The sequence below is a fragment of the Aspergillus caelatus genome (genome assembly GCF_009193585.1).
Source record: "Aspergillus caelatus strain CBS 763.97 unplaced genomic scaffold BDV27scaffold_33, whole genome shotgun sequence".
NCBI classification, from domain to species: domain Eukaryota; kingdom Fungi; phylum Ascomycota; class Eurotiomycetes; order Eurotiales; family Aspergillaceae; genus Aspergillus; species Aspergillus caelatus.
Window position 1 is genome coordinate 51,574 of NW_022475296.1, and position 24,541 is coordinate 76,114.

Consider the following 24,541-nt stretch of genomic DNA (forward strand, 5'->3'; position numbering starts at 1 on the left):
ATTATCGTTAAAAGTATTCATGGGTATTGCAAATCCGTATTCATTTGCTGTGCTACCTTTTAACCGAAGTAAATCATATCAAACACAAAACCGAATCACCCTTTTAGTTCTCGTGAAGAGTGCTGAGGAACTCCTTGGAAGGACCCGCAGGCTTCTCACTCTCAACAGCCTTCTGGCCAAGCTTCTCCTTAGAGAAGGCAGCAGCGTAGGGGTTAAGACGGAGCATAACCTGCTTGTTGCGGAGAGGGTTCTTCTTCTGAACATTGGCGCGCTTGGTGCGAGCCTCGCCCTTGGGAGCACGGAGGACGGACTGGATTTCAGAAGAGTTGATGAGACGGGCCAGATCAGCGTTGGCGACAACGTTCTGGGGAAGGAGGTAGTCCTTCTTGAGGGCGGCAGGGGCGGAGCCAGAGCCGAAGACCTGGTCGAGGGCCTCGAAAGCGGAGGAGGTCCAGACAACGAAGCGACCGAGGTGACCACCAGGGGCGAGCTGGAGGAGGTTGAGGGCGAAGACGGGGGAGGTCTCAACACCGGGGATGTTGCGGAAAGCACGGACGAGCTCCTTGCCATCGACCTCGGGGTTGTAGACAACGAGAGGACCGCGGCGCTGGCGGAAGCGGCGGTTCCTGAGCTTACCCTTACCGGCACGCATCTTGCGGGACTTGGCGACCTTGACGAGGTCGTCACCGGCACCGAGAGCCTTCAGGAGGGTGACGGCAGCCTTGGTCTTGGTGAGAGCGGCGTTCTCGAAGGTCTTGGACTCAACGACGAGGGGAACCTCGGGAACGTTGGCAACACGGTGACCGCGGGCAAAGAGGAGGGCAGGGACGGAAGAAGCAGCAAGAGCAGAAGCGGTAGCGAAGCGCCTATCATCATGTTAATATCATGTACAATCCCAAATGCCAAACTTTCATCGTTCAATGCCATACTTCTGGTTCAGGTTGAGCTTCTGGTGCCACTTGCGCCAGACCTTGGTAGGAGCGAACATACGACCAGAGCGGCACTGGTTACCAAAGGCAGCCTGACCGGCACGGTGAGTACCACCACCAGAGACACGAGGGATACGAGCGACAGCACGGCCTGATCGAAAAAATCTGTTCAGCGACCCAATTCCTTGACTTTGCAATTCTGCCTCTAATTTCGCGATCCAATTTCACATACCGGTACCCCAGGACTCAGCAGAAGTCTGTTCACCAGCCTTCTCGCTCACGGCATAAGGCTGTCTCTTGTTCTTGGCCATGCCGGTGTGAACCTGCCTATAATGAAGCCGTCAGCCATCCTCCGATCCCCCTCCAAATCGCGGCGTAAACTCATCGAACATACTGGACAACATCAAGACGGATGGGCGCGTTGAAAACGGCGGGCAGGGGGGCAGTGGCCCCGCTGGGCTTGCCTTCAGCCGTGGCGATAGTGACGGTAGGACGAGACGCCATTGTTGTCGACGGTGAGGTGGTCGTTGTCGTCGTTCGAGGTTGAAGATCGAGTATCCTCCCAATGGGCTGAGGAAATTTTCGCTTAGTCCCCGGCACGGGTGGTGGGCTCCAGAGAAACCCTAAGCCCTGGTTACCGCTTTTGGGCGGGTCGCTTCTGACTTGGCCGACACCTCAGGTTGACTGCCACGTTGGACCAACACCGCATGAGTACTGTACATAGCGTGCTGGCTATATTAACGGTACTATATGATTTAAGTCATTCTTCTTTCGTTTGTATCCCAGATGACATTGTATTATTAGAGTAGTTTCTTAAACAATTGCAGAGTCATGCTCGCAACCACATCAAGTTCATCAATGTTGTTATTAACCGCCAATGCTGACTAATCGCGTATGCTAGTTAGTTATAGTTACACTCCGTAACATCTGACAACTGGGGAAGTAAACACTGCTTCCAGTCTGTAAAGCCGGGCATGTACATCAACCAACAGGACGGTAAAGTAACGCGCTACCCGAACACCAGAATATCCAGCAAAATGATACGTCGATGAGATCCCGTTGATGATACATTATTTGTGTTACTAAAACAAACCCAATGAAATATTTCCAGCAGCCCATTCCATGTTCAGATACTGTTAGTATAGTATATTCCGGATACTCCGATGTACGTATGTACGTACCCACGGGGATATGAACTCGTCCAACATGTCCGAAGCGTGCCTTCAACACAAACCATACTAGTGCGAACCTACCTGTTGCATTTTCTTTGGAATGGATATAGTATGGATAGTACTGTGTAGTGTCCGATCGGTGGGTTACTTGGTCCATGTCTTGCTATATACTAGCTCTAAGGTAGTTGCATACGTCGCGAAAAGCTTCATGTTCAAATCATCCAAAACACCATGCGGTGCCCGTTGCACCACTCTCATCGAGATACGTGGCACTCTAGAGATGATAATAGTTCAAGTCCATGCGGATTACAGATATTGGTGTTACAAAGACACTAAGTCTCTCATTCAAACTACCAGTACGTTATGTGCCAACTGAATATGATGATCAAAGCTTTCTATTCAAGGAAGGTCTCGAGTCCCGACCTTCTTTTCATTTACCCTAGAAAGTAAATACAATTGAAGAAGAAAATCCATCCCAGAAAGGCTCCCCACAAGCGTCCACGCCGCTGCAAGGAAAACGAAGAGAAATCAAAAAGCAATCCCGATAACCGAACCGGCGGATATCAGACTTTCTTTATGCGTGGTTGTGGTAGTTGCGCTTCCTGTGACGCATCTCATGGAGCATGCGGGGCTTGAGGTTGGTAGCCTTGATCTTGAGGTTCGTGTCCTGGCCAGCAGTACATTCAGTACCAGCGGCCATCTGCTGCACCGGGGTCCACTGTCCGTTGGCACAGCGCTGGAAGGAAGAACCACCAACGCAGTTCCAAGTACCCTCCGAGCTGCAAGATCCGGTCAGAGCACCAGAGCTGGAAGAGTTGGAGCCAGAGCTGGAACCAGAGCTTGAACCAGAGCCGGAGCTAGAGCCACCCGAGGGGGCGCTGGTGTGTGTAGGCTGGGCGGGCGAGTCGGTAGGGACAAAGACACCAGGAGCAGAGGACTGGGAAGGCTGGGGAACCAAAGTCGAGGAAGCCACTGGTGCAGGAGGCGCTGGGGCAGAGGTAGCACCGGAGGAGCCCGCAGCCGAAGAGCTGGAGCTTCCAGAAGAGCTGCCAGAAGAGCTGCCAGAAGAGCCACTAGAACCGGCGGTGTTGCCATCTCCACCGAACGTCGGGGTGCCAGTGCAGGCCTCGCTGCCCTCAGGCGCCAGGTTGCTCTTCTCACCAGCGTACTCAACGTTGTCACCGGGATTGGGGAAACGAATATCGACACTTTCCTTGGTGGTGCAGCCGTTGACATTGGCGACGAACATGGGAGGGAAGTTAGGAGAGCGCTTCTCAACGGACTTCTCCTTGGGAACTTCGTCACGCTTGGAAGAACTGCCGGTGACGGTAAGAGGGGCACAGTTCATGTACATCTCACGGTTTCCGATACGGTTGAACCAAGTCCAGGCGAGGGTGTATTTGCCAGGCTCAATGCCTTCAGGGATAGAGTAAGTGAATTTGGAAGCTCCCGTCGAGGTGGGGCCACCAGAAAGGTTACCATCCACGTTGGCGGGACATCCACCTTCGATCGACTTGATGACCATCCACTTGGAGTCCTTCGTGGGCTCACGGTCGGTGGTCAAGCTGACCTGGCAAGATCCGCCGCCGTGAACAGCACTGCCAATGAAAGTGAGAGGCATCGATTGGCCGATGGCGGCAGTGTTCTCTTCGGAGACCTCGTAAGTGTTGGACCTCATCTTGCAGGGAAAATCACTGCCATCTGCCGCAAGCGGAGAGTTGTTGAGAGTGTCCTTGCCGTAAGGAACGGGCTGCGACATCATCATGTGGCCCTCAACGGCAGCGGCGCCGAGCAGAGCAGCGGTAAGGAAAGCCTTGTTGAACATTTTGATTTTGAAGGAACGTCGGTGCTATAGATTCGACTGTTTGACAGCTGAAAGAATGACTGGAGATTCTGATCGTACCGGACGAATCAGAACCGTGGGACAAGACCTTGGATGTAGTCGTGCGAAAGAGTCTGGAAGGTGATCAAGTTAGATGAGATCGCAAAGCACGGAGATGACGAGCTGTTATATAGAGCTGATCCTTCACGAGTTGACCAACACAAGATAGAGTAACACGGTGAAGTTCCATAAACTCAAAATAGTCTCGAATAAGGGATATAGGAAACACTATAGCACGAATTGGCCATACCTTTTGAGTAGAAGCAGGGCCGAGTAACAATGCCTGCTTTGTTCAAGACTGGAGAAAACAATGACTTTCTTGATCGAGAGACGACTGTCCGTATAATGAAGATGAGCGAGGGCGCTACTTTTGTCACACGTAGTACAATGGCGTTTGTCCGAAAAAAGGAATGTCTGGTAACTGCCACAGGCAAGAGACCAAGAATCAAGAAAAGGAATGAAGAAAGCAAACAGGAACTAGCCTGTAGAACTGTCGAACAGATGAACTGTAAAAGGATTGAATCGCACCAGCGTGATAAGAGAAAGAGAGAAAAGAGACAAAAGCCGGTAGTGTAGGGAGGGGGAATATATAGTTTTTAGACACTTCGACCAAGCATCGTCACCAGTGGTCGTGCGAATTGCCGTGGAGGGTTTAGGAGAGGTGGGGTGACAAGCGTTGAATCACAAACTCTGAACATGCCAAACGCGAGCCTCTGTTGAAGGGTTCTGAACAAATGTGAAACATTTAGTGAGTGGGACCCTTCATTGATCCATCACTGCTGAAAGATGCAACAGAGTTCACCAGAAGGGGAAAAAAAAAAAAAAAAAAAAAGGTTGATCATTGCGCCTGAGTGGCTTGCTGGGGCTGCAACGCCCTGCAGCCACTGAGGGTCCGTGGATGCAGCCCTTTCGGGATACTCGTAGTAAGTACTAGTAGTACGTAGTAGTGAGATACCTTAGTTAGTAGTAGTAGGAATAGTAGAAGTATCTGTATTGTAAGTATGTAACTATGGAGGAGAGGGAGAAAATGTAACCCATAGTATTTTTCATGAGATTGACCATACATAGGCTACGGTGAGTTACTTACGACGACGACGTATAATTCAGTGCCGTGAACTGCCAGTCATGAGGGATCAAGCAAGGCGCCCAGCCATGAAATTCCTTCTAGTCCTGCATTAGTGTTGACGGCAGTATCCAACAGGAAATTAGCCCCTGGACCCGGGGAGGGGCTTTGGTGTCACACCATCCGCCCGAGTGCTCGGTTCCTGACCAGCTACCGCCTAAGATTGGAGACTCAGTTGGCGCCTTGGATGGCAATATGGGGCCGCCCTCAGCGGATCTGCCGCCAATCAATAGGCATTGCCACAATCTATGGGGAGGCTTAACAAAACTAATCCAAATTTCATAGCGGGTGGAAATCACAGCCGATGTATTATCGATCCCCTCAGAATAAAATTGCTGAGTTACATCGTTGCCGGACAACCTCATCTCATTCCCTAATAATATTACTAACAATGCTCCCAGAACAATCTACTTGTACATACTATCAGATGGTCGAACGAGATTTAATTTCCTTTTCTTTCCTTTCCTTTCATCTTCGTGTTGGAATGAACTCATAACTGAACCAATACCCTAGTGGCGTGGCAGTGGGAACAATAGTACAATACACATACGTGGATGTCCTCATTGCCCACCACGCCACATTACGTTGAAGTACAGAACACGGGATCTCACGCTGTAATCCGACTCTGTTGATCATCGACCCGACCGACGGAAAAAAAAAAAAAAAAAAAAAGAACCCCCCAAAAAACCAAAAAAAAACCTCTCTTTAGACAAAGAGTGAAAGACACGGAGTTGACCGCTAAACGTGGGGCAAACGGAATAAGACCTGATGTCTGATAGACGCCGAACGTTAACCAGTCAAGGACGCTGAATCGTTCTGACTCGTAGACTATGATACGAGAATGTCTCCATTTTCACACTTCAAGTACGTCTGCGGTACTCCGTATGTATAAAATCTGGTTGTTAATGATGGCCGGGAATGGGGTCCCCGTCGGACTCCATCCATACTGCAGGCTACGCCGTCCAAACAGAAAAACAGGCTGTAAGTTAAAATTCTCCGCTGCTATTTTTTCCCCTTCTTTCTTTGTTATGTGTTCTCATTGCGCCGTTTAGCGCTCTACGCACATGCATGTGGCAAAAATGTTGGGTTATACTTAGGAACCAGGCAAGGACCTGCAGAGGCAACAGAGACATGAGCTGCATGTACAAACATAGTACCGTTGTCTCAAATAGGCAGAATCTCCGCCTTAGTCAGTTGACTTCAAAATAGGAATTCAATCGATGCGGTTGGGACTCAAGGAGGTTCGAAGTTTAAACGAACACTATTGTTCTTAGTATCTTTGGACGCAATATCCAGCCTCCTCTTCTCTCCTAAGGTTCGGTTCCCGTTTTCCATGGTTCAGGGTCCAGATCTCCAGTTCCGTACCATTACAACGCCGAGTTTGGGACATTACGTCTTGTGGAGTAACATCAATCAATTTCTTAAGTATCAGACTTTGGATATACTCATCGTTGGTGCCAAATTGATATGTAATATGTTATGTATAATGGTCCCTGATATATTAGATTCCAGGGTATAAATTTCCCTGTTCTTGGTCCCGTACCCACTTCCTTAATGTCGCTTAGAAGTTCCTTTACGGAGGGGAAAGACCAAATGAGATCTTCCCGTTGATACGTGTTTCAGATAGATTTGTGGCCTCGGGTAGCAGTATGATTTGCCGAATGTTCGTTTATAACTCTCCAATAAGGTATTTCGATATTAAGGTAGTATTGGGTTTTATTTTCATTCGCGATCGGTATTTGTTCTCTTCTTTTCTTTTCGCTCTCCTTCTCCCAAGTCATCCGGTCTAGTCCGACGATTCTCACCATGAGATTGTACCTAGTACGACCTCGCCTATAGACTCAAACAATCTAATTAGATTAATGTCTTGTGGACCGAAAGCTGTCAATTTTTACAACTCAAAGTACTACACTAACTCGATCTTATCTCTGGCGCATGTACATACCAACTTGGTTTAGACTGTAGTAGAAACCCCCCATTCACACGGGGCCACCATCTTTCAGGCAACACACCAAAGTAACTTAACCGAAGAGGGACTACTGCAGCTTCCCCGGCCATTCAATTGGTTCTGCAGCCGCCGTGCGACCAAGTTCCAACCCAACACCTCTTACATTTGCCTCCACCACATGGAGTTCATGAGGAACAACCATCAAGGAGCCGGGCGGCTACAGTAGTCACCGCTACCAATAGTACAGAAACACATCCAACTTGCATACCAAGCTTTGATTGCAGAAATTAGCTCAAGGATCATCCGAATTACCCAACGATGGGCCGATGCCTCCATCCATTATGTAAACCAGATAAAACATATCGCGATCTGAAACGGATATCTCATATCGGACCCTCCAACCGAGTGTTCTCCTGCCCTGACCGGGCTCTCGCCGAGACAGTTCTAGTAATAGGAACCCTGGAAGGTTGCACTTGGCTTTGACCTTCTAGAATGTAGCGGTGGACCAGTTAATTTCGTTCCTGGATCTATTACATTAGCTTTTCCTTACCCACTACTCTGTCTTATGTCGTATTGGACTATTCGACGTCATGCTATGTGTGTGTGTGTGTCACTATATTGTTTCGAAGTGTGGAGTAGGGGTGTTATTTTTTGGATTTGACGTGCTGGATAATGAGTTGAACGTTTGAGAAATCGAGACAGTGAGGGCTTGATCATTTTATCATTGACTATTATCTTCGCACCGTGGAAGAAAGCTTTTGTATAGCAGGTTATTGATAATGGATGAAGTCCTTTGGTCGTTGTTCAGTTACAGCCTTTCGGGTATCTTTGTTCTATGGTACGATCTATTGGACTGGGGCTCAGGATCCGAGTCACCATCCCCTCTCCAGGCAACACCTTCTCTTGCTGTTGAGTTTAATCTGATGCGAAATTGATGTATCCACCTTCATCTCCCGGAAGGTTCTCGATCCTCTCTTATTGGTAATGAGAAGATCCTTCCAGTACTTGAGGGACAATGGTTGAGCACCTACCTCTTGGGGAACGTAGCATACGGTGGCCCAAGCATATCGACTGACGGGTCCGATACTACCTCACAAACGCCAAGGTCATCGAGATGAGCCTCTGAGGGGAATCGGGAGATGCGACGAGTAGGTTCACGCCATGGAACGGATCAGCCGGCAGTCGACGAGCAAGCTCATTCGACCATGGCCCACTCCAAACCCTGAGCTCATTTCTTTCCTTTCTTCTTCCCCTTCTCGTTACCTGCAGGGGTCGACTCCTTGACGAACCCACCCTTCATCAGCGCATCGCGACCGACAGCATTGATAATGCGAAACCGATCGGGGCCCAGTAAGACTCCGCCATACCATCGTGTGACCACCACGACCACATCCCATACGTCCATCAGCTGCATGAGATGAAGTAATCGGCCCCCGGCAGCTGTCTCCCCATCATCATCGCAATCCTGTACAATCATCTCCGCAGACTCGCCCTTTGCACTCGATGGTTTTTGTTGCCTAATGCGCCAAGCGCTTATATTATGCGTCGCAGCTGCCACCTTCTTCTCTGTCGCCAGGAGATAATCCAAATAAGCCTGAGCCTGCTCAAGACTAGTGACATGCGCTGCGCGCCCAACAAAGACAGACTTTTTCTCCGTCACCACATCCGACAATATCCAGTCGGGTGGATTGTCCAGTCCAAAAGACTCCTTCAACGACAAGCTGGCAATATCCTCAACCTTGAGGTCCGGCGTGTCCGTCTCTTCCTCCTGTTCTTTGTCATTCGCGTTGCTATTGTTGCTTCCCCCGAGATTCAGCTCCCGGAAAGCCTCCACCGCCTCATTAATCACATCAAACAAGCAAACAGCGCCAGGCTGGTACGTTCTCCCTAGTATATCCTCCAAAACATCGACAGCAACTTTACCCTCCCCGCGCGACGCCGTAGATGCGGTCCCGAGAACCTTGGGCGCTGTGTCGGGGTACGAGGCATCGAACCCAAGTATAAACGATAGATGCGGATGTTCGGGAATTTGTAGCTTCACTGTCGCGACCAACGGACCCGTTGAACTAGAATTGCCCAAATCAAGCGTAGAGTTAGCTGTGGACGACGAAGCCGCAGTGCTGTTGATCGTAACGGTATCGGGCTCGTAAATGGCATTGATCGCTTCTATTTCTTCGGCCAATTCATTGTTGCCGAGGGACTCGAGTTGGGCCGACATTTTTGGACATTGGGTGTGGTGCAGTGTAGACTGCGACTTCAGTTTGTCCAGGAGATTAGTTCCCCGCCGATGTCATCGCTATTTTTTGTACCGTGCATTTAATGCGTGCTAATAATATAGGCTGACTAATGTGGGCTTCGGCATGATGGCCGATTCAATGCCCGTGACGCCATAATTCTCTGGCAAAATAACTTGACCACTTTCTGAACTGCTTTGTGGGATACTGTATCTTTGGCATGACCAGGCTCTGGGTCTCCTGTTTTGCCAAAAGCGATTATTTTTCGAACAAAAAATCTTGTCTAAATAGTTCGTTAAATAAATATACTTCTAGATAAACATTATATTTAGAAAGGTCTTTATGGCGGGACATATCAGTATCGCAGTCTATAGTGTGAAAAGACCCTTTTCACGGTCGGGTTTTATGGGCTGTAGATGGGTCTATAGACCGCCTACTTGATAAGGGAGGCGGTCTGCTAAGAGGTGATCAACTACTGCTGGGCTAGGAGCGCTCTTCCTTCAGTGGTACTAATAAATAAATGGAAAAAGGTAGAAGATCAATTAGACTTAGTCTTTCTATGGGTCATATAGTACTGACTATATGACTTTATAGTCTAGGTAACTTTGTGGTTGTTATATAATTTATATGCTCTTGATAACAAGATATATTCTGGTCAATCTGGGCTCTGATAAGCACATATGTAAAAGACTTTAAAGCAAACTTAATCTTTCTAACATCCACTTCCCAAGAAATTCCCTACGCACTCCATTTCCATGTTCCGAACCACCTGCGACATATCTTCACCGTCTCCCTCGAGACCATCTAAATCTGTCCGCTTCCAGAACGCCCGGAACCCATCCACCAATCTCGCCGTGATGCCCTTCACGTCAGCTTCAGGCATAGCCGCAAAGCATAGTCGGTAATACTGCCAAGAACGATCCAAGGTCTCCTGCGAGGGAGCAAATAATTCTCCAGGGCCTAGAAGACAGAGGTACGGTTTCTGCGTCAAATGTACCCACAATGCCTTGGAAAGCCTGGCTGGATCGTATCTTCCATGCAAGGGATGGGTGTCGAGACGGAGCTTAATCCAGACGAACATACCGCCGGTGGGCCAAGAAAAGTCGTACATCTGTACTTTATCTACGACTTCCCAGCTTTCCTCGCTCGATTCAAGGGCGGCGTCCGTGGCAATAAAGTATCTACCCTCCTCTAGAGTGCTGCACATGTCTTGCATGCGTCGTTCATATCCACCACGCAAACCCTCCAGCCAACGGACCCAGCCATCCATTTGCCAGCTACGATCGCTCTTGCTCGAGTTGGTAGACTTTTTATCTGTCTGTTGACCCAGAATCAGTTTGGCTACCAGGGCTTGAACAAAGCCCGAAGGTGCTTGCGTTGCGGTTTCGGTGACCCGAGCCAACCTCTCGATCACGGCCGGTTGTGCGGTTACCCAGCCCAAGCGACAACCAGGGGCGATGGTCTTGGAGAAAGTGTCAAGACGCACAACACGCCCATCCGTGTCCAAGGACAAATAAGATGGAACCAACGAGTCCAGGAATTCATACCCGGAGGGCTTCCCATGTGCATTGTAATTGCGCTTTACCGAAGCTGTCTCTATGGGCATGCCTCGATGCTGGGCTTCTAAAGCGACCGCCGATGGGTATTGCAAATTCCAGTAAGGCTCGTCCTCGATTATGATGATATCGTATAGGTGACAGAGTGCGTATATTTCTTTTTTACGCTCGACGGATAGGGTGCCGCCCGTGGGATTCTGGCCAATCCTGCATTTAAAAAGAAGCAAAGATGTCAGTTGTGACATGCACCAAAAATAGAACTATACCCATTGGAGAAGACCTCATCACCCGCCAACTTACGTGATGGTGTACATTAAATGTGGGCGACGGCCTCTTCGGAAATCCCAGTTTTTGAGAATATCGGCCAATCCTCCTTTACCGCGTGCCAACATTCCCTGTGCATCGATGACGACCGGTACGACGTTGAGACCTCTGGGCTTGACGGTTGCAACAGCATTCATATAGACAAATTCCTCACAAAGAATGCCCTCGCGCTGACTGGTCCGGTCTCTCTCTGGGTTCCAGACATTCGTGAATACTTCGATTGATTTTGAGAAGCCATCGGTCGCTCCGGTGGTGAGGATGGTTTCGGGGCCTCCAGCATATGGAACGTTGGGATGAAGATGGTGACGAGCGAATTGGCGAACGAATGAGGCCATAGGAGGGAGACCTTCAGCTGTGACATACTGCAAGGCAGTGGCGACGTCGATTCTATTCTGTACATCAGTCGCGTGGCTCTCTTTGGGAACGATCAAACGCATCGATGACTTAGCGTCATCTTGAGATTTCTCGGTTGTGCCATTACTGAAAGGTTGGAAACGCTGGGGTGTGGCGACAGTTGCCTCGAGGGTATCGTATGGGAAGTACGAGGGATTTGGTAAGCCTAATGATAGGTGACGACCGGGGTTAGTGAATGTCACAAAAGTCCAGAGCCGGGTGACTATCGTCCATGCATACCACCAGCCAGGTTCGCAATACCCGGGATGAAGAAGTACTTATATAGGTCTTTGATGCCGCTCCCCTCGCGTCGTTTGGTGGTGGATGCATAATGATGGGATAAGTCGAGAGGAGGAGGCGCCATGTTTGGAACAAAGTACAGTTTAGGTATAGTAGAATCAGGTCCAGAATAGCTTTGCAATTTTGCAATGGCGTGGGCCGTTCTCTTGTCTTGAGCCCTTCTATGCAAATGAACGATTTCCAGAATGGGATTATATCTCTTGTCTACTTTGAACGTAATTGAAAGGGGAGTACACCTTGTTCATGTGAAACCTCTTCCTTATCATGACCAATCGTCCACAGTTATTCCTCTTGTACTTTTCCTATGCTTGATAAGCAGAGTTAATGAACGGTTGGAGATCCACTTTGACTGCAAGACCGTTGGGAATCCTTTGATTTGATTAGTGCGCTTGGCCGTGGACTAGCGATACTGTTCAATGACGGACGTTTCGCCTTATCCGACAAATCCGATGCAATTGCGGGACATCATTGCAAGGATAACGCCAGCCCATGATGATGTCTAACTGTCATCGATTTAGTCTTTTTTCGATAGAACTAGTACGAGTAAACTTGAAATTGACTCGTGTGTCCGGGGAAGTACAGAAGTACCCCCACCCGTGTCGTCTCCCACTGTAACCCCGGTGTATAATAATAGCGCTTATAAGGCCATTTGCATTTGGCCCCCTCTCCACCGATCTTCAACCGTACATTGGTATGAATTTTTCCATCTCATGAAAACCTCCGAATACTCTTCGATGACTGGTCCTCCAATGGCAATGCATTTTCGCCACGGGATCCCCTGACAATCGCTGAAAATCCCCGCAGGTACCTCGCTGACATAAGCACCGGTGATTGGTCCGCGTTGCCACTGAACTGCTGACATGTCGAAGCCAATGAATGACTTTTTTTGCGCCCATGTCCCCGGGGCCCAAATCTGCCGACTTCCTCTGTCTTTTTGCTCTTTACTAGTATTACTACCTGGGCTATCCTTATCCAAATCCAATCATTGCTGTTCTACCCGATATTTGAAGGGCCATGTCTTTCCGCTGGTTGTGAAAGAGAAAGGAAAACAAGCATTCCTCCCCCCTTCCGTCTATTCTTGTTCTCGCGTCCGCAGCAGTTCTAGAACTCTGGCGGTGACGGACCTTGTATCGGTCACTCCACCGTTCGTCCCCCGCTTCCGGCGGTTGCCTATCCGATCTCTTGTTTTGGCTTTTGCTCCTGCATCTTTTGTTCTTCACCTCATATCGCTGGTCCGATAATTGTATAGCCCTCCAAAAGACAACAATACGATGTTTGGTGAAGGTCCCGAGGATGGTTCCCGGGTTTACATCCCTCCGTTGCTGGACTCGGAGCGTTCCGACGATCCCGACGCATCCGACATCCTTCCTCAGGACGAAGAGCACGGCGTCTCTTACATCCCCGTCTGGCTACGGGAGTCTTCCAAGTCCTTCAAATGGGGCTGGGTACCGCTGCCCATCCGGAAAGTCGCTCGCGCTACGGCGAACTGGGTGAAAGGCCCGGATTCTCCGCATGATCTCCTGTTGAAACCACTGTTCCCCCACATCCAGGAACTCCCGGTCCGGTACCTGGAACGTTTCTTCCCAAAACGGAAGCATAAGATCGCCTTGTTGAGCCTCTTCTATCTCGCCTGGTTTTTGCCATGGACTATGATTCTACTCCATTCGCGTTCCGCCGGTTATATCGAGGGCTTCGGCCGCCCGGAAACCCTCACTTGTAGAGCGACACTTTGGTATGTTGTGCTGTGGAGCCTCGTGTGCCTTTTGCTGCCGGTAGATCTAACAAAATGCTTACAGGGATTATGGAAATGAATGCGGACTCAATGGAAACGATTGCCGTCCCTTTACGGCGGCTACAATGCCTTTCCGCTGTCCCGCGAACTGCCGGGATGCTAAGTTGGCGGCACCCCATATGGTAGGCAATCAGACGTACAGCTATAAAGGTCTCGTGGTTGGCGGACCCCAACCCGGATCGGACGATACCCCAGTTTACCGGGCAGACAGCTTTATTTGCCAAGCCGCTATTCATGCGGGTGTTATCACAAATACTATTGGAGGATGCGGCGTTTTGAAGCTAGAAGGCGCGACCCATTCCTTCCCTGCATCGAAGCAGAATGGAATCAGCTCGGTTGGCTTTCCTTCAACGTTTCCCAAGTCATTCAGCTTTGTTTCCTTAGGCTCATCGCAGGAAACCTGCCCCAACGACCCGCGCTGGCCGCTCTTGGGCATTACCATTGGTGCGCTAGCCACGTTGTGGCTCTTATGCCGCTCACCCCCAGTACTTTTCTTCAGTACCTTTTTCATGGTTTTCTGCCAAGTGGGACTGGTGTCCGATCCGCCGACACTTCCTCAGTTTGCCGATCTCGTCTCTAGCTTGCTTGCAAACCTCTTACCAGCTTCGTTCGTAGCCTTCGTTCTGTTTAGGTACTGCGCGCGGCCACTTCTTCGGCCACTATCTGATGCCACCTATCAGTTGACAAAGACATTCCTATACTTGCCTCCCGTGTTCATTGGTGCATTGAACAACTACACCTTTGCACGATTGATTCCCCTCGAACGCCTTACGCCTCACGATATCCAGCGGCAGCCTGGAGCGAAGGTAGCGTTGGCTATGGTTATCCCAACGGTTATATGCATTATTCTCAGTCAGGCCTGGCAGATCCGCCAAGGCGGTTTAATGCCACATTATCTCAAGATCTACTGCACGATGGGCCTTATTCTTTTGATCTTGCTTCCGTTGCCTGGTCTCCGCCTCCGAATTCACCATTACATCCTTGCAATTCTTCTCATGCCTGGCACTGCAATTCCTACGAGGCCTTCGCTGGTTTACCAAGGACTGCTTCTTGGACTTTTCATGAACGGCATTGCTCGATGGGGTTTCGCGTCGATCATCGAGACGCCCGCTGCACTGGGCGAGTTAGCCCCGGGACCTGGCGGAGCTCACGGATGGTGGGGGAGTACCTTCCCCAACGTTACCGATGCAACGGTTAACATCACCCTCCCTGGCTCTGGATCCAACGAAGTATACCACGGGAATGGCAATATAACGTTCACGCTATGGGAGAAGGAACGCATGGCCAATCTTGGTGTGGATGGTATCTCGGTCCTAGTCAACGATGTGGAGCGGTGGCGTGGGTACCTTGATGAGGATAAGCTCGGAGAATTCACCTGGCATCGCCACGGACATACTGGCCTGGAACTCCTGCACCGCCCGACAATTGAGAGCGATCAGACCGATACCGATTCGATAGGCACGGAGGATGAGGACGACAATAGACCTGAAGAACTGTTTTTCCGTTTTGCGTTTTTGAAGGGAGCTGAAGCAGGCAAGTACGGCGGTGCCGGCGTGTGGCTGGAGGACGGGGGTTGGATTTCACCGCCGCCGCCGAAGGACTAGTTTTGATTTCTTGTTTGTTTAACGCCTCTGCGAACTTTAGACGAAAGACTCTAACTACACTATACCCTACTCAACCGGATGATTGGATATGAAGGCGTGCTAGGCATGGATGACGCGGCGTTTCTGTACTTAGACTATTTACCATGAATGATGAATTAGGGCTATTGCACATATTGGGGGACTCGTCACTGTCCACCCCTTGTAAAACAAATCTTCACGAAGAATAGGGAGGTATCCTTCTCCTAATTTCGATCGAAACTAGTTGCGAATCGCGGAATTCCGTATTGGCAGCCTCTTTGGCCATTGTCCCCATCCGACAAGTGTGAATATCAGGTATTGGCTTCCCCTCTTCTTCAGATCAATACCTGTTCGGATCGGAAGACTGTACCTCAGTAGCCCTACTTCAATCTTGTTATGCATATATATGGCATAGCCATATCAATTTCTTTGCTTGTTGTCCACCGGGCATTAAAAGCATAAGGCTTATTGATATCGCCGAACGCTGATTACCAGCTCTAATGGCAGCCCTCCAGGTAGTATGTGCACATCAAGTAGGATACCGAGAGGAATATATCTATACACGACTTCTAATTCTGAATCCGATCAGAGTGGACCAAATATCATGATAGTTCACTGGTGCCGTAGGTATGCACTAGATCTCAAATTCAATAAGTTGGCATTCAAAGACTCGCTGACTGTCATATTGTGAGTGCATGCTTCCGCCAGTTTTTCTCCCACCCAGGTGCCCATATGGCTAACCGGAGAACGCAGACTATCCACTTGCCATCCCACGATCCAAAGGACCGATCTTCTAACTGCTCAGATAACCCAGTGAGAACCCTGGCCCCAGGGATCGACCTTCATGTGAGCTTTGAAAATGTTAGTTTTCCCTTGCTGTCCTTCAGTTGCTTTCCATGTTCTAGATAGGTCTATGATTCGTGAATAAAGTCAACACCGAAGTTCACTTACCTAGCCCTAATTCCCCCCGACATTCTCAGGTATGTATTCCTTGGCCGACCAGTCCTCCACCTATAAATTCTATCGCCTCCTTTTTCCTGTAAGGCTTTCTCCTCCCCAGACACTATTCCCACCTATGCAAAAGATTTTTTTTTTTTTATCTCATTACTCAAGAAGCTTCTATTTTCCCTACAAGTCAGTTCGTCATTGGCAAGGGATAATACTTACACAAGCTTAATTAGCTAGTTCTGTCACACCTGCTCACACCCACACGTGTGGCAATAAATCTCTTCTCCAAAGAGCTTCAAATTAGGGCAAGCACTTTCAATAAGTTGCATAAATGAAAGCAACCAAGTTTCTATGTTTTTTTTTTTTTTTTTTCCTGCATTTGGAAGTCATTTTTACCTTTGACCGTTCTTCCTAGGAAGCAACTGAGGGTTGCATCTGTTAAACCTACTGATGTGACATTCAAGAAGTGAAGGATCACTTTTTATACCTCTTCCTCTTACCTCTACACTACCCCTTGTCTACAAATTCTTCTCTACAATTTTTTTTTTACCCCTTTTCTCTATCTGTTGCCTCTCAGCATGTCTTACAGTTATTTAATCTGTTTAGTTCATGATGATCATCGGATAAAAACGACATTATAGGGATTCAGAGGACGGCTTTCACCAGCACACTCGAGGCACCGGAGCCCGACCCTATCAAAGTCACCGCTGGTATACTGCTGAACATCGAGGTAACCGCATTCCACAAGGGAATCGCCTCGGCGTTCACAAATATCCTATCAGTAAACTGTTCAAATTAAGCGTTTATCAAGTCTGTGAATAAGAAGCTATACTATGAGTTCAAAGACCATAGCGGAAGAACAATCCCAACGAATGATATCCTACTGGAGCCCAGAGTACGAGACGTAATTAAGCAGGACAAAGGTTGCTATCAATTTTGCCAGACACAATCAAGAACAGTACCGCGGCGCAGCCCCCAAAGACATACTTATTAGACTGAAAGCATAGAGGAAAAATACGCTTTGATGAGGAAGCAACCCTAAATTATACGATTGTGGGACACAAACCGGCGCCAATTCCTCTAGACTGGTCTTACGCCAGAACAAATCATGAGATCACCTGTCAAAGGTTCCTCTAGAACTGCGAGGTATCCTTTCATGTCCTGGCTGACGTGAAGTTGTTGCACCTAGGCGAGGGGGACCAATATATTAGAGAACTTTATATAGTCCGCTATACTGGTTTGAGATCTTCCAGGAAAGGGTATCAGTCGTGGTGTAGTCCTTATACAGGCGAAGAAGGACGTTGTCACCAACACAGACCACAGTTCCGCGGTTACCGTACTACGCAGTACCTCATTGACTAGACTAGAATAATAGAAAGAAGGTTTCTATTATTATATATCTATTTTACTCTTTTTATTTTTGTTTTTATTTATTTATTTATTATTTTTTTTGGGGGGGGGGTTATATGTCTCAGGGGAATAGTAATGCTGGCTTTAAGCGCCTGATTGCATTGAGAAGATATCGACAATATGGAATTCCAGACCATAACCAAGGGTATCTGGAATTTAATATTGTCAATATAATATCATACCATACTATAGCTCTATTGTCTGGCTGCTACAAAGACTAAATCTGGCAAAGAAGAATTCTGTCCAGAATACAGGTTGTTAATGGAACAGGCACCTATTCTTCAGATTGCCCCTTATTCTTCCCTCATGATTCTGTTCATTCAGAATATGCAGGCATCAGCACAACTTATTTATTCTGTTCTCAGTTACACAGGCTAAGTACGGAGTTAGCTATTGCGCTCGTATGATTCATATTTGCTATATTGATTCATTTGAAGAAAAGAATAGCATTAAATGCTACAAAAGGTATCATACATACTTTCTGCGTGCGAAAAGCGATTTTGAATAGCGTGATCGTACAAGGGCGTGGCCAGTCTGGAGTTCTCCAGGACGTATTCATTGGTTTTTATTTAACAGAGCTCATCCCGACTCTCATCAAGAGAAGAACAAAATAAATCTCGCGCTTCAGCTGTTCCCTCAAGGATAAAAGAAGCAGATAAGAGTAGCATATACAACCAAATAACAGCGATAAGACATTGACAATGTGAAGAGAACTATAAACGAAAGAAGAGAAGTCTCCTGGAGTAAAATTTGGAGCGAAGCACAATGCTCATGCGGGACTCGGTGAATCGAGTTGTGAACTTGAGAGCACAAGACAGTTATAGGAATGACAAATAAAGGCGGGAAGAAATTCCCATTAGGGAACTCTAGCTTTGCCATTTGCCTTGATGGTTTTCATTTGAACCACCTCAGGAGTTTCTGTTTAGTGGTGGTGGTGACCATGACGGTGATGTCCATGAGCATGTTGGTGCTTATGCAGGTCTCTCTTGACAGGAGGAGTAGTTGGCGTAGTAACAACGGTAGAGATGATGCTGGTGGTAGTCGATATGACAGTGGAAACGGTTTCCAGACCACCGGTCTGCGTTGCAAGAGGGTTGCCCTGTCCATCCACCAGAACCGTGACCTCCCGTTCGACGTAAACAATCGCCTGGGTAACATCGCCTTTGATATAAGAGGTCGTTGGGGTAGGTGTCCATGTGGGTGTCGTAGTAGAGCTGCTGGTCGAAGTTTCGACAGCTACGATGCCTGGCAAGTCGATGGACAAGCCGATTGATACAGACACCGAGGCTGACACCGAGGCACCAGGAGCTTGAGTGGCTGTGGCTGTAGTGTAAGAAATGGGGCTTGCATAGGCGGGCCCATACTCGACGACGAGGTCGTTGGGAAGGCCACCCTTGCAAGAGTAAACATCTTCATTCTTCAAAAGCGTCGGAACCTCAAACTTGCACTTCCGCTGGTCGGCCTCGGTCTGGATGTCAAACACGTCGCAGTCTTCAACGCGGCCAGAAGGATTGGTACACTTTTCCACCGCTTGCTCTAAGACACCAGATTCCCAGCCGTGAATAAAGTCCGCGTGGTAACCGAAGCCAGTCGGGTCACCGTTCGAAATTACGAATGTGCCCTTCTTATCCTTGAAAGCGTAAGTATCCCAAATGGTCTCGAAGAAAAGAGAAACGACACGAGTGTCGTAGCCCTCGGGGCATGTTCCATCCATCACCGTGGAAGGGTAGGCGACATGCGACTTGTGGTCATCAGAGTCGACATCCTTGCCATTCCAGCAAGAGGGGAACATAATCTCAAAGCGAACACCATCGGTACAGTGCTCGTCGAGGTAGGTCTTGTTAGGCAAGAAGTGTCGACCGAGCGAGGGTTCGGCTGCTTTGTTGTAGTTCAAGCAGTTGAAGCCGATCGCCTTCTGGCGAAGAGCGGCCTGCGATTCCTGTTCTCCAGACCATTCAGACGTGGGAGGATCGGGAATTGGCCATTTGAAGTCGCGCTTGAAGGTGTCACCGGCGATCATGCGGAAGTTTTCCGGGAACGCGGTCACGTTGTCTCCGTAAAGGAGGTAGTAGCTATTCGAGTAAACGATCACGTCAGCGACTCCTCTCAATCGTGGGAGAGAGGGATACATACACAAGCATGCCTCCCACTTGATCAACAACCTCAGTATCACCATTCTCATGCATGAAGTACAGAGCGGGATGCCAGTACGCCGACTTGTCCTGGGTGACTGCGCACGAAGTGCAGCTGCTATCTCTCAAGGAATCCATATCGGAGGTCATGGAGAAGCCTGTCATCATTCAGTATAGTGGACCAACATGGAGAAAGGTTGGTAAACTGACTGTCCGGTCCATGAATTGCATGCACATGGTACGAATCCTTTCCGGGGTCCATCAGGGGATCGAGACGGGCCAAACCAGCTCTTCCACGGCATGGGAGACGCCAGAACGCCTCAGCCAGGCCCGAGAAGGCAGCCAGGCACGTCACTAGGCCGACGTCAAGTCTCATAGTTTGGCGCATGATCTTGAATATCGATCGCTCTTAGAAAGAGCGGCAAGAGTGGGCTTCAAAAAGAGCGACAAATGACTTTCCGCTGTCACGAGCGAGGTAATCGGCTATAGCGTCCCCAGGTCAATAATTAGGAATGATATGGCAGAATAAAGTTCGAAATAAGGAAGGGAACCGATGGAGCCTGGTGCTGCTGGCTACTACACAGTAGTACAGACGGACGATGGCGGGGAGTAGAACATAGTATAAAATCGCATCATGAACAATAACAACAGTGGCAAAGCAAGTTTGCGCATAACTCCAACCCTTTGAAACCAGCTCCACATATAATAAAGGACGACAAGCAATCCAGAAACCGGGAGCAGGACAATCCTCTGACATCATGGTTGTTTCAACCTCAGTGGCTGGTTGTCTGGCGCAAGGGGTGAAGACATGATTCCCCTTGCTTCGTCGTCGGCGCGCAGTCTCTTATTACGCGCCACTGGGATGTATTACACGAGGGCATTTAGGGCTGGAGCTTTGGAGAAGAGAGCATATATAGAATTGATATTACACTGGAGTGTGAAGAGAGTGAAAGGGACAAAAAAAAAAAAAAAGGGAGGGGGAGAGACAGAGATAGAGAGAAATTGTAGACATACTCTTTTTGGAAATCCGCAGGGATTACTTGGGTGGCTGTCGATCGATCGATTCTTTGACTCTGTTGGAGATACTCCAATAGTTATGCTGGAATCTCACCAGGAATCTAGGGCTTTTGAGTCGGCTATCGAGTAACCTCAATGTTCATTAGCCATGTTTCTTGTACTGGAATGATAAATAAACCAGGGAGTTCATGGTCGGCCGTACCGTCAGATCACGACTGCAGAAATAACACAAATCAACAGATTTAACGAGAGACTGTGGAGAACGAGCGACAAAAGGAGTGTGAAAAGAAAAAATGGACAAGACAGAAAGGATACAATCCCTCTGAGAAAAATGATAAAGGAGCGGAAGGACGTCAACGCCGTCGGATGATGTGGTGGGAATAAAGAAAGGGAGAGGAGGAAGTGGTTTTAAACAAAGCGATAGTAGCAAAAGAGCCGAGTGACTTCAACAGAAGGTGGTCTGTTCGCTGGGGAATGTCAGTAAAGTCCAGTCCGATTTGCCCCAATCACCAATGGCGATTGTCCTTGATTGTTGCCCTTTCCAATTTCTTCAGATTTTTTTGTTTTTTCATTTCGCTTCCCTTCGCCCCTATCTGATAAACTATTTAATTCAGCATCTTGGTCTTCTACCTATTTCTCGGACCTAAGAACCGAATTCTACTTGGCCGTTGGGTCGCTACGAAGCGATCATGGAACTATTAAATTCTATCTTCTTATTCCCATAACTACTCCGTACTGTGCTTGCCTTTTTTTTTTTTTTTTCTTCTCGAAATTAATGACAATCATTCGAACCAAACTCTGCAGGGAGGGGTTAAACGATAAGGAGCAAGATCATCTCAAGGAAATTTCATTAGAAGAGTTAGCGTCCCCTCTATCAGACTGCAGATGGAGCCCCAATAGCCGGGAACCACTTAGAACAAACTTACAAGCGCGGGGGGCTGGGATGTCGATTCCCCTTCCTCCCTATCACAACCTTCGCAGGACCTCCATAGATGACGGATAATTAGCAGAGGACTGGGGCAGTTTTTCTTCGACGTCTCGTGTGCCAGTGGGACGTCCACTCAGAGACGTGAGCGTCTTTGGTTTTCTCAGCTAGCCAGCGCCCAAGAGAGGCAGTGCCCGACGGTTTCCCTGGGCCTCCACTTCGCCCCATTATTCGATATTGCTGATCTCCAGGGGTAATGCCAGTACTCCGTCGTTCGTTCGGTCCCAGCGAACAGGGGTGGCCATTCTGAACATACGGAGGCACCATATCGGGCGCTTGCCCTATGATAAAGCAGGAATCATAACGGTGTGGATTGACCTGAAACGAAAGTTTGTGGTTTCATCGGAGGATTTGATTTGCAAATGAGAGAAAGACGGAATTGGGGCCAACGCAGAAGATTGGCCGTTGCTGGATCCCGTTCCTGACTAGTGAGACGCTAAAGCGTTGGTCTGGGGCCGATGTTTGGGTCGGTCGCAAATTGCGGATAGGAGGTTGAAACGTGACATCATACACACCCGAGCCTCAGGGGTACTTTGTCGGTCTGCTCCAGTTCATCCTGAATAAGGCCAACAAAGGGGGAGCCTTACATCTTCCTCGGCCACATGAGTCAATCGCTTTCTGCGTCATGAAGCAAGCATATCCTGGGAAGTGTGCCTCACGGTCACTGAGACGAGAGCGGGTAAGCACTTCCCCGAAAGTTAGCGACTGTCGTTTCAGAATCAGACGAACTGTGGACCATGTCGAGAATAGAAACTTGCATCCCGTGTACTGAATGCTAGTCCAAGCAGCATCGATTCTGAACGCTAAAAAGGAAAAGAAAAAGAAAAAGAAAAAAAAAGAAAAAGAAAAAAGAAAAAGAAAAAGAGGAATAGTCAGATCTTACCTCCAAAGATTCCATAGATCTTCTATTGTGCTTCTCATAGATTAAATACGGTGTATTAAACGACGAAACGAGGGTGTAACGGTGAACCGCATCAGAAGGCAGATCATCCCATTAGCACATGATCTCGTAGCCTGGGGCTTTCGCCAAGTATCTTCCTGTGATAATGCAACCTCAATATAAAGAACATCCCTATTTCGTCTCTCTGATACGCCGACTTTATTAAGCAATGAAAAGTGGCATCGATCGTGCATTTACCACTCTAGTTGAATTGACTGCAGCATTGCAGACATTTCGCAATCAGAATACAACTTCATCTCTATAACCAAAAATGCTTCGTGCATTACACCTAAAACACTACAGAGGAAAAACAGCTGTACCCAGATTAATAATCAGACCCAACAGAACATGAACAGGCTACGGTGATTCGGTTGTCTCAATCGAATTAGCAAGTTATCCCCTGTGATCTATTTCTGCTTGATATATACATAAATATATAATGTCATATACTATCTTTCAAAATCCAAAGCGCATCACATGCGAACACAATTTAGTCTTATATACTACTCTGATAAGTAGAGAGTGTAACTTACTCTGTAGACTTATATGTGCTAACATACCCCACTTAACCAAAATACCATTAGGAGTTGGTTTATCCTTGTGATATCATATACCTCCCACAGTGGAGTATACCGCTCTCCGTTCAATATGACCTAGAATAGATTCTGCTTTAGGTGCTCGAAATCGGAAACCATGTGTCGAACAAAAGAAGAAATCTAGTTACTGTAGCTTGAATCGGAAGATACACAAGCCTTCAGTCATTGCATATATGGATGAGCTATGTTTGACCTGCAGATGTTGAATTATATACTCGGTTTATATTCTATTTCAAAGATGAGTTTATGTTGACGCTTTTGACCTCATGTCACACAAATGGTGTCAAACTTCCATTCAATAGAAGTTCCCCGCAGAGCTCTATGATACTTTGTATGAGATGATTTATCTCTTGCGTCTTGCTTTAAGCGGATCTGCTATGCCCTACGAATCCCTCCATAGTTGTTCCATCGTTGACATTTAAGGGTGACCCTCTAGTGTTATTTCTTCGTAGTGACTCAGGATCTCCAATTAACTATTGCTCACAGTAGGCATACAATCGATGATGGATCCATAATGAAGTAATGATCATTGCTTCATAGAGAGACTCTGGACTTTGCAAATGTGTCAATATGGACAGTTAATGCGCCATCGTCTGTGCTACGCCAACACAGATTTGAATAACATCCGTCAAATGAGCATTGGGCAGCTGAGCCAAGCACCACATAGATACAACGAGCTTATACAGGAGTGAAAATATGACACATTTGTCATCTTTGATAAAGGGAGAGCTGCGACCGAGAATGCACTAGATTCATGTATGACGAGGAAGTGGAAGACCACAGCAACCGTAGAGGGAGAGAGAAAGAGGGAGGGGAAAAGGGAGACTTATGGTGAGTTCAGAATACTTTCATCCTTCAAAGATGTGAGAAGGGGTAAGCCATCATTGTCTCAATATCGCGCATCGCGGTTCTCACTAAGAGTGTTATCTTTCGCCCAGATAGTGAGAAGGAAACATTAAATAAGACCAGATGTATACAATAGTTTCACTGTAAAGGGAACAGCGTGTTCTCTTTGAGTCCTGCCATGTTTTCTCAATTTCGAGATGGTTAAGAAGTATTATGATCCAAGAAGAGTATTTATCCATTATCCTGTTACCTCCCACTATAAGGATAATAGAAATAATTTATCACAGAACCAGAGATTCAATCAAGATCACTATATAATCACTTAAATCATAGTCCAAGGAACAGATTAATAAAAAGGAGAAGATAAGTATTTAACACCTATTAATCCTCTA

General features: G+C 47.8%; 5 protein-coding genes across 5 annotated transcripts; 1 reads left to right on the top strand and 4 right to left on the bottom strand.

Moving 5' to 3' along the window:
• Positions 1–103: 103 nt before the first annotated feature.
• Positions 104–1,433, bottom strand: BDV27DRAFT_154765 (60S ribosomal protein uL4; the record flags this gene model as incomplete). Its single annotated transcript, XM_032072005.1, has 4 exons — positions 104–866; positions 930–1,080; positions 1,162–1,256; positions 1,324–1,433. The coding sequence occupies 4 exons, from the start codon at positions 1,431–1,433 to the stop codon at positions 104–106; spliced, it is 1,119 nt and encodes a 372-aa protein (XP_031930697.1).
• Positions 1,434–2,421: 988 nt separating this feature from the next.
• On the bottom strand, positions 2,422–4,094 carry BDV27DRAFT_68541 (lytic polysaccharide monooxygenase AA11 family protein). The gene has a single exon (XM_032077304.1). It carries the CDS (start codon positions 3,924–3,926, stop codon positions 2,676–2,678), a length of 1,251 nt encoding a protein of 416 aa, XP_031930698.1. The 5' UTR covers positions 3,927–4,094; the 3' UTR covers positions 2,422–2,675.
• A 4,188-nt stretch (positions 4,095–8,282) lies between these two features.
• BDV27DRAFT_142638 (putative aromatic amino acid aminotransferase) lies at positions 8,283–11,925 on the bottom strand (the record flags this gene model as incomplete). Its single annotated transcript, XM_032069977.1, has 5 exons — positions 8,283–9,302; positions 9,598–9,599; positions 10,075–11,051; positions 11,145–11,727; positions 11,802–11,925. 5 exons carry the CDS (start codon positions 11,923–11,925, stop codon positions 8,283–8,285), a joined length of 2,706 nt encoding a protein of 901 aa, XP_031930699.1.
• A 658-nt stretch (positions 11,926–12,583) lies between these two features.
• On the top strand, positions 12,584–15,453 carry BDV27DRAFT_123601 (LCCL domain-containing protein). Its single transcript, XM_032065905.1, has 2 exons — positions 12,584–13,593; positions 13,658–15,453. Exons 1-2 carry the CDS (start codon positions 13,133–13,135, stop codon positions 15,255–15,257), a joined length of 2,061 nt encoding a protein of 686 aa, XP_031930700.1. The 5' UTR covers positions 12,584–13,132; the 3' UTR covers positions 15,258–15,453.
• Positions 15,454–17,844: 2,391 nt separating this feature from the next.
• On the bottom strand, positions 17,845–20,380 carry BDV27DRAFT_123602 (DUF1996 domain-containing protein). Its single transcript, XM_032065906.1, has 4 exons — positions 19,976–20,380; positions 19,767–19,923; positions 18,112–19,705; positions 17,845–18,007 (listed from the first exon to the last, which is right to left on the bottom strand). The coding sequence occupies exons 1-3, from the start codon at positions 20,151–20,153 to the stop codon at positions 18,556–18,558; spliced, it is 1,485 nt and encodes a 494-aa protein (XP_031930701.1). The 5' UTR covers positions 20,154–20,380; the 3' UTR covers positions 17,845–18,007; positions 18,112–18,555.
• Positions 20,381–24,541: the final 4,161 nt, after the last annotated feature.

Bases quoted from the DNA above. Each gene is read 5' to 3' on its own strand.
- BDV27DRAFT_68541 (XM_032077304.1), bottom strand. From the start codon at position 3,926: ATGTTCAACAAGGCTTTCCTTACCGCTGCTCTGCTCGGCGCCGCTGCC.
- BDV27DRAFT_123602 (XM_032065906.1), bottom strand. From the start codon at position 20,153: ATGCGCCAAACTATGAGACTTGACGTCGGCCTAGTGACGTGCCTGGCT. The intron at 19,924-19,975 runs GTCAGTTTACCA...GAATGATGACAG, and splicing joins TGCAATTCATGGACCGGACA to GCTTCTCCATGACCTCCGAT. The intron at 19,706-19,766 runs GTATGTATCCCT...TTACTCGAATAG, and splicing joins CAAGTGGGAGGCATGCTTGT to CTACTACCTCCTTTACGGAG.
- BDV27DRAFT_123601 (XM_032065905.1), top strand. From the start codon at position 13,133: ATGTTTGGTGAAGGTCCCGAGGATGGTTCCCGGGTTTACATCCCTCCG. The intron at 13,594-13,657 runs GTATGTTGTGCT...AAATGCTTACAG, and splicing joins ACTTGTAGAGCGACACTTTG to GGATTATGGAAATGAATGCG.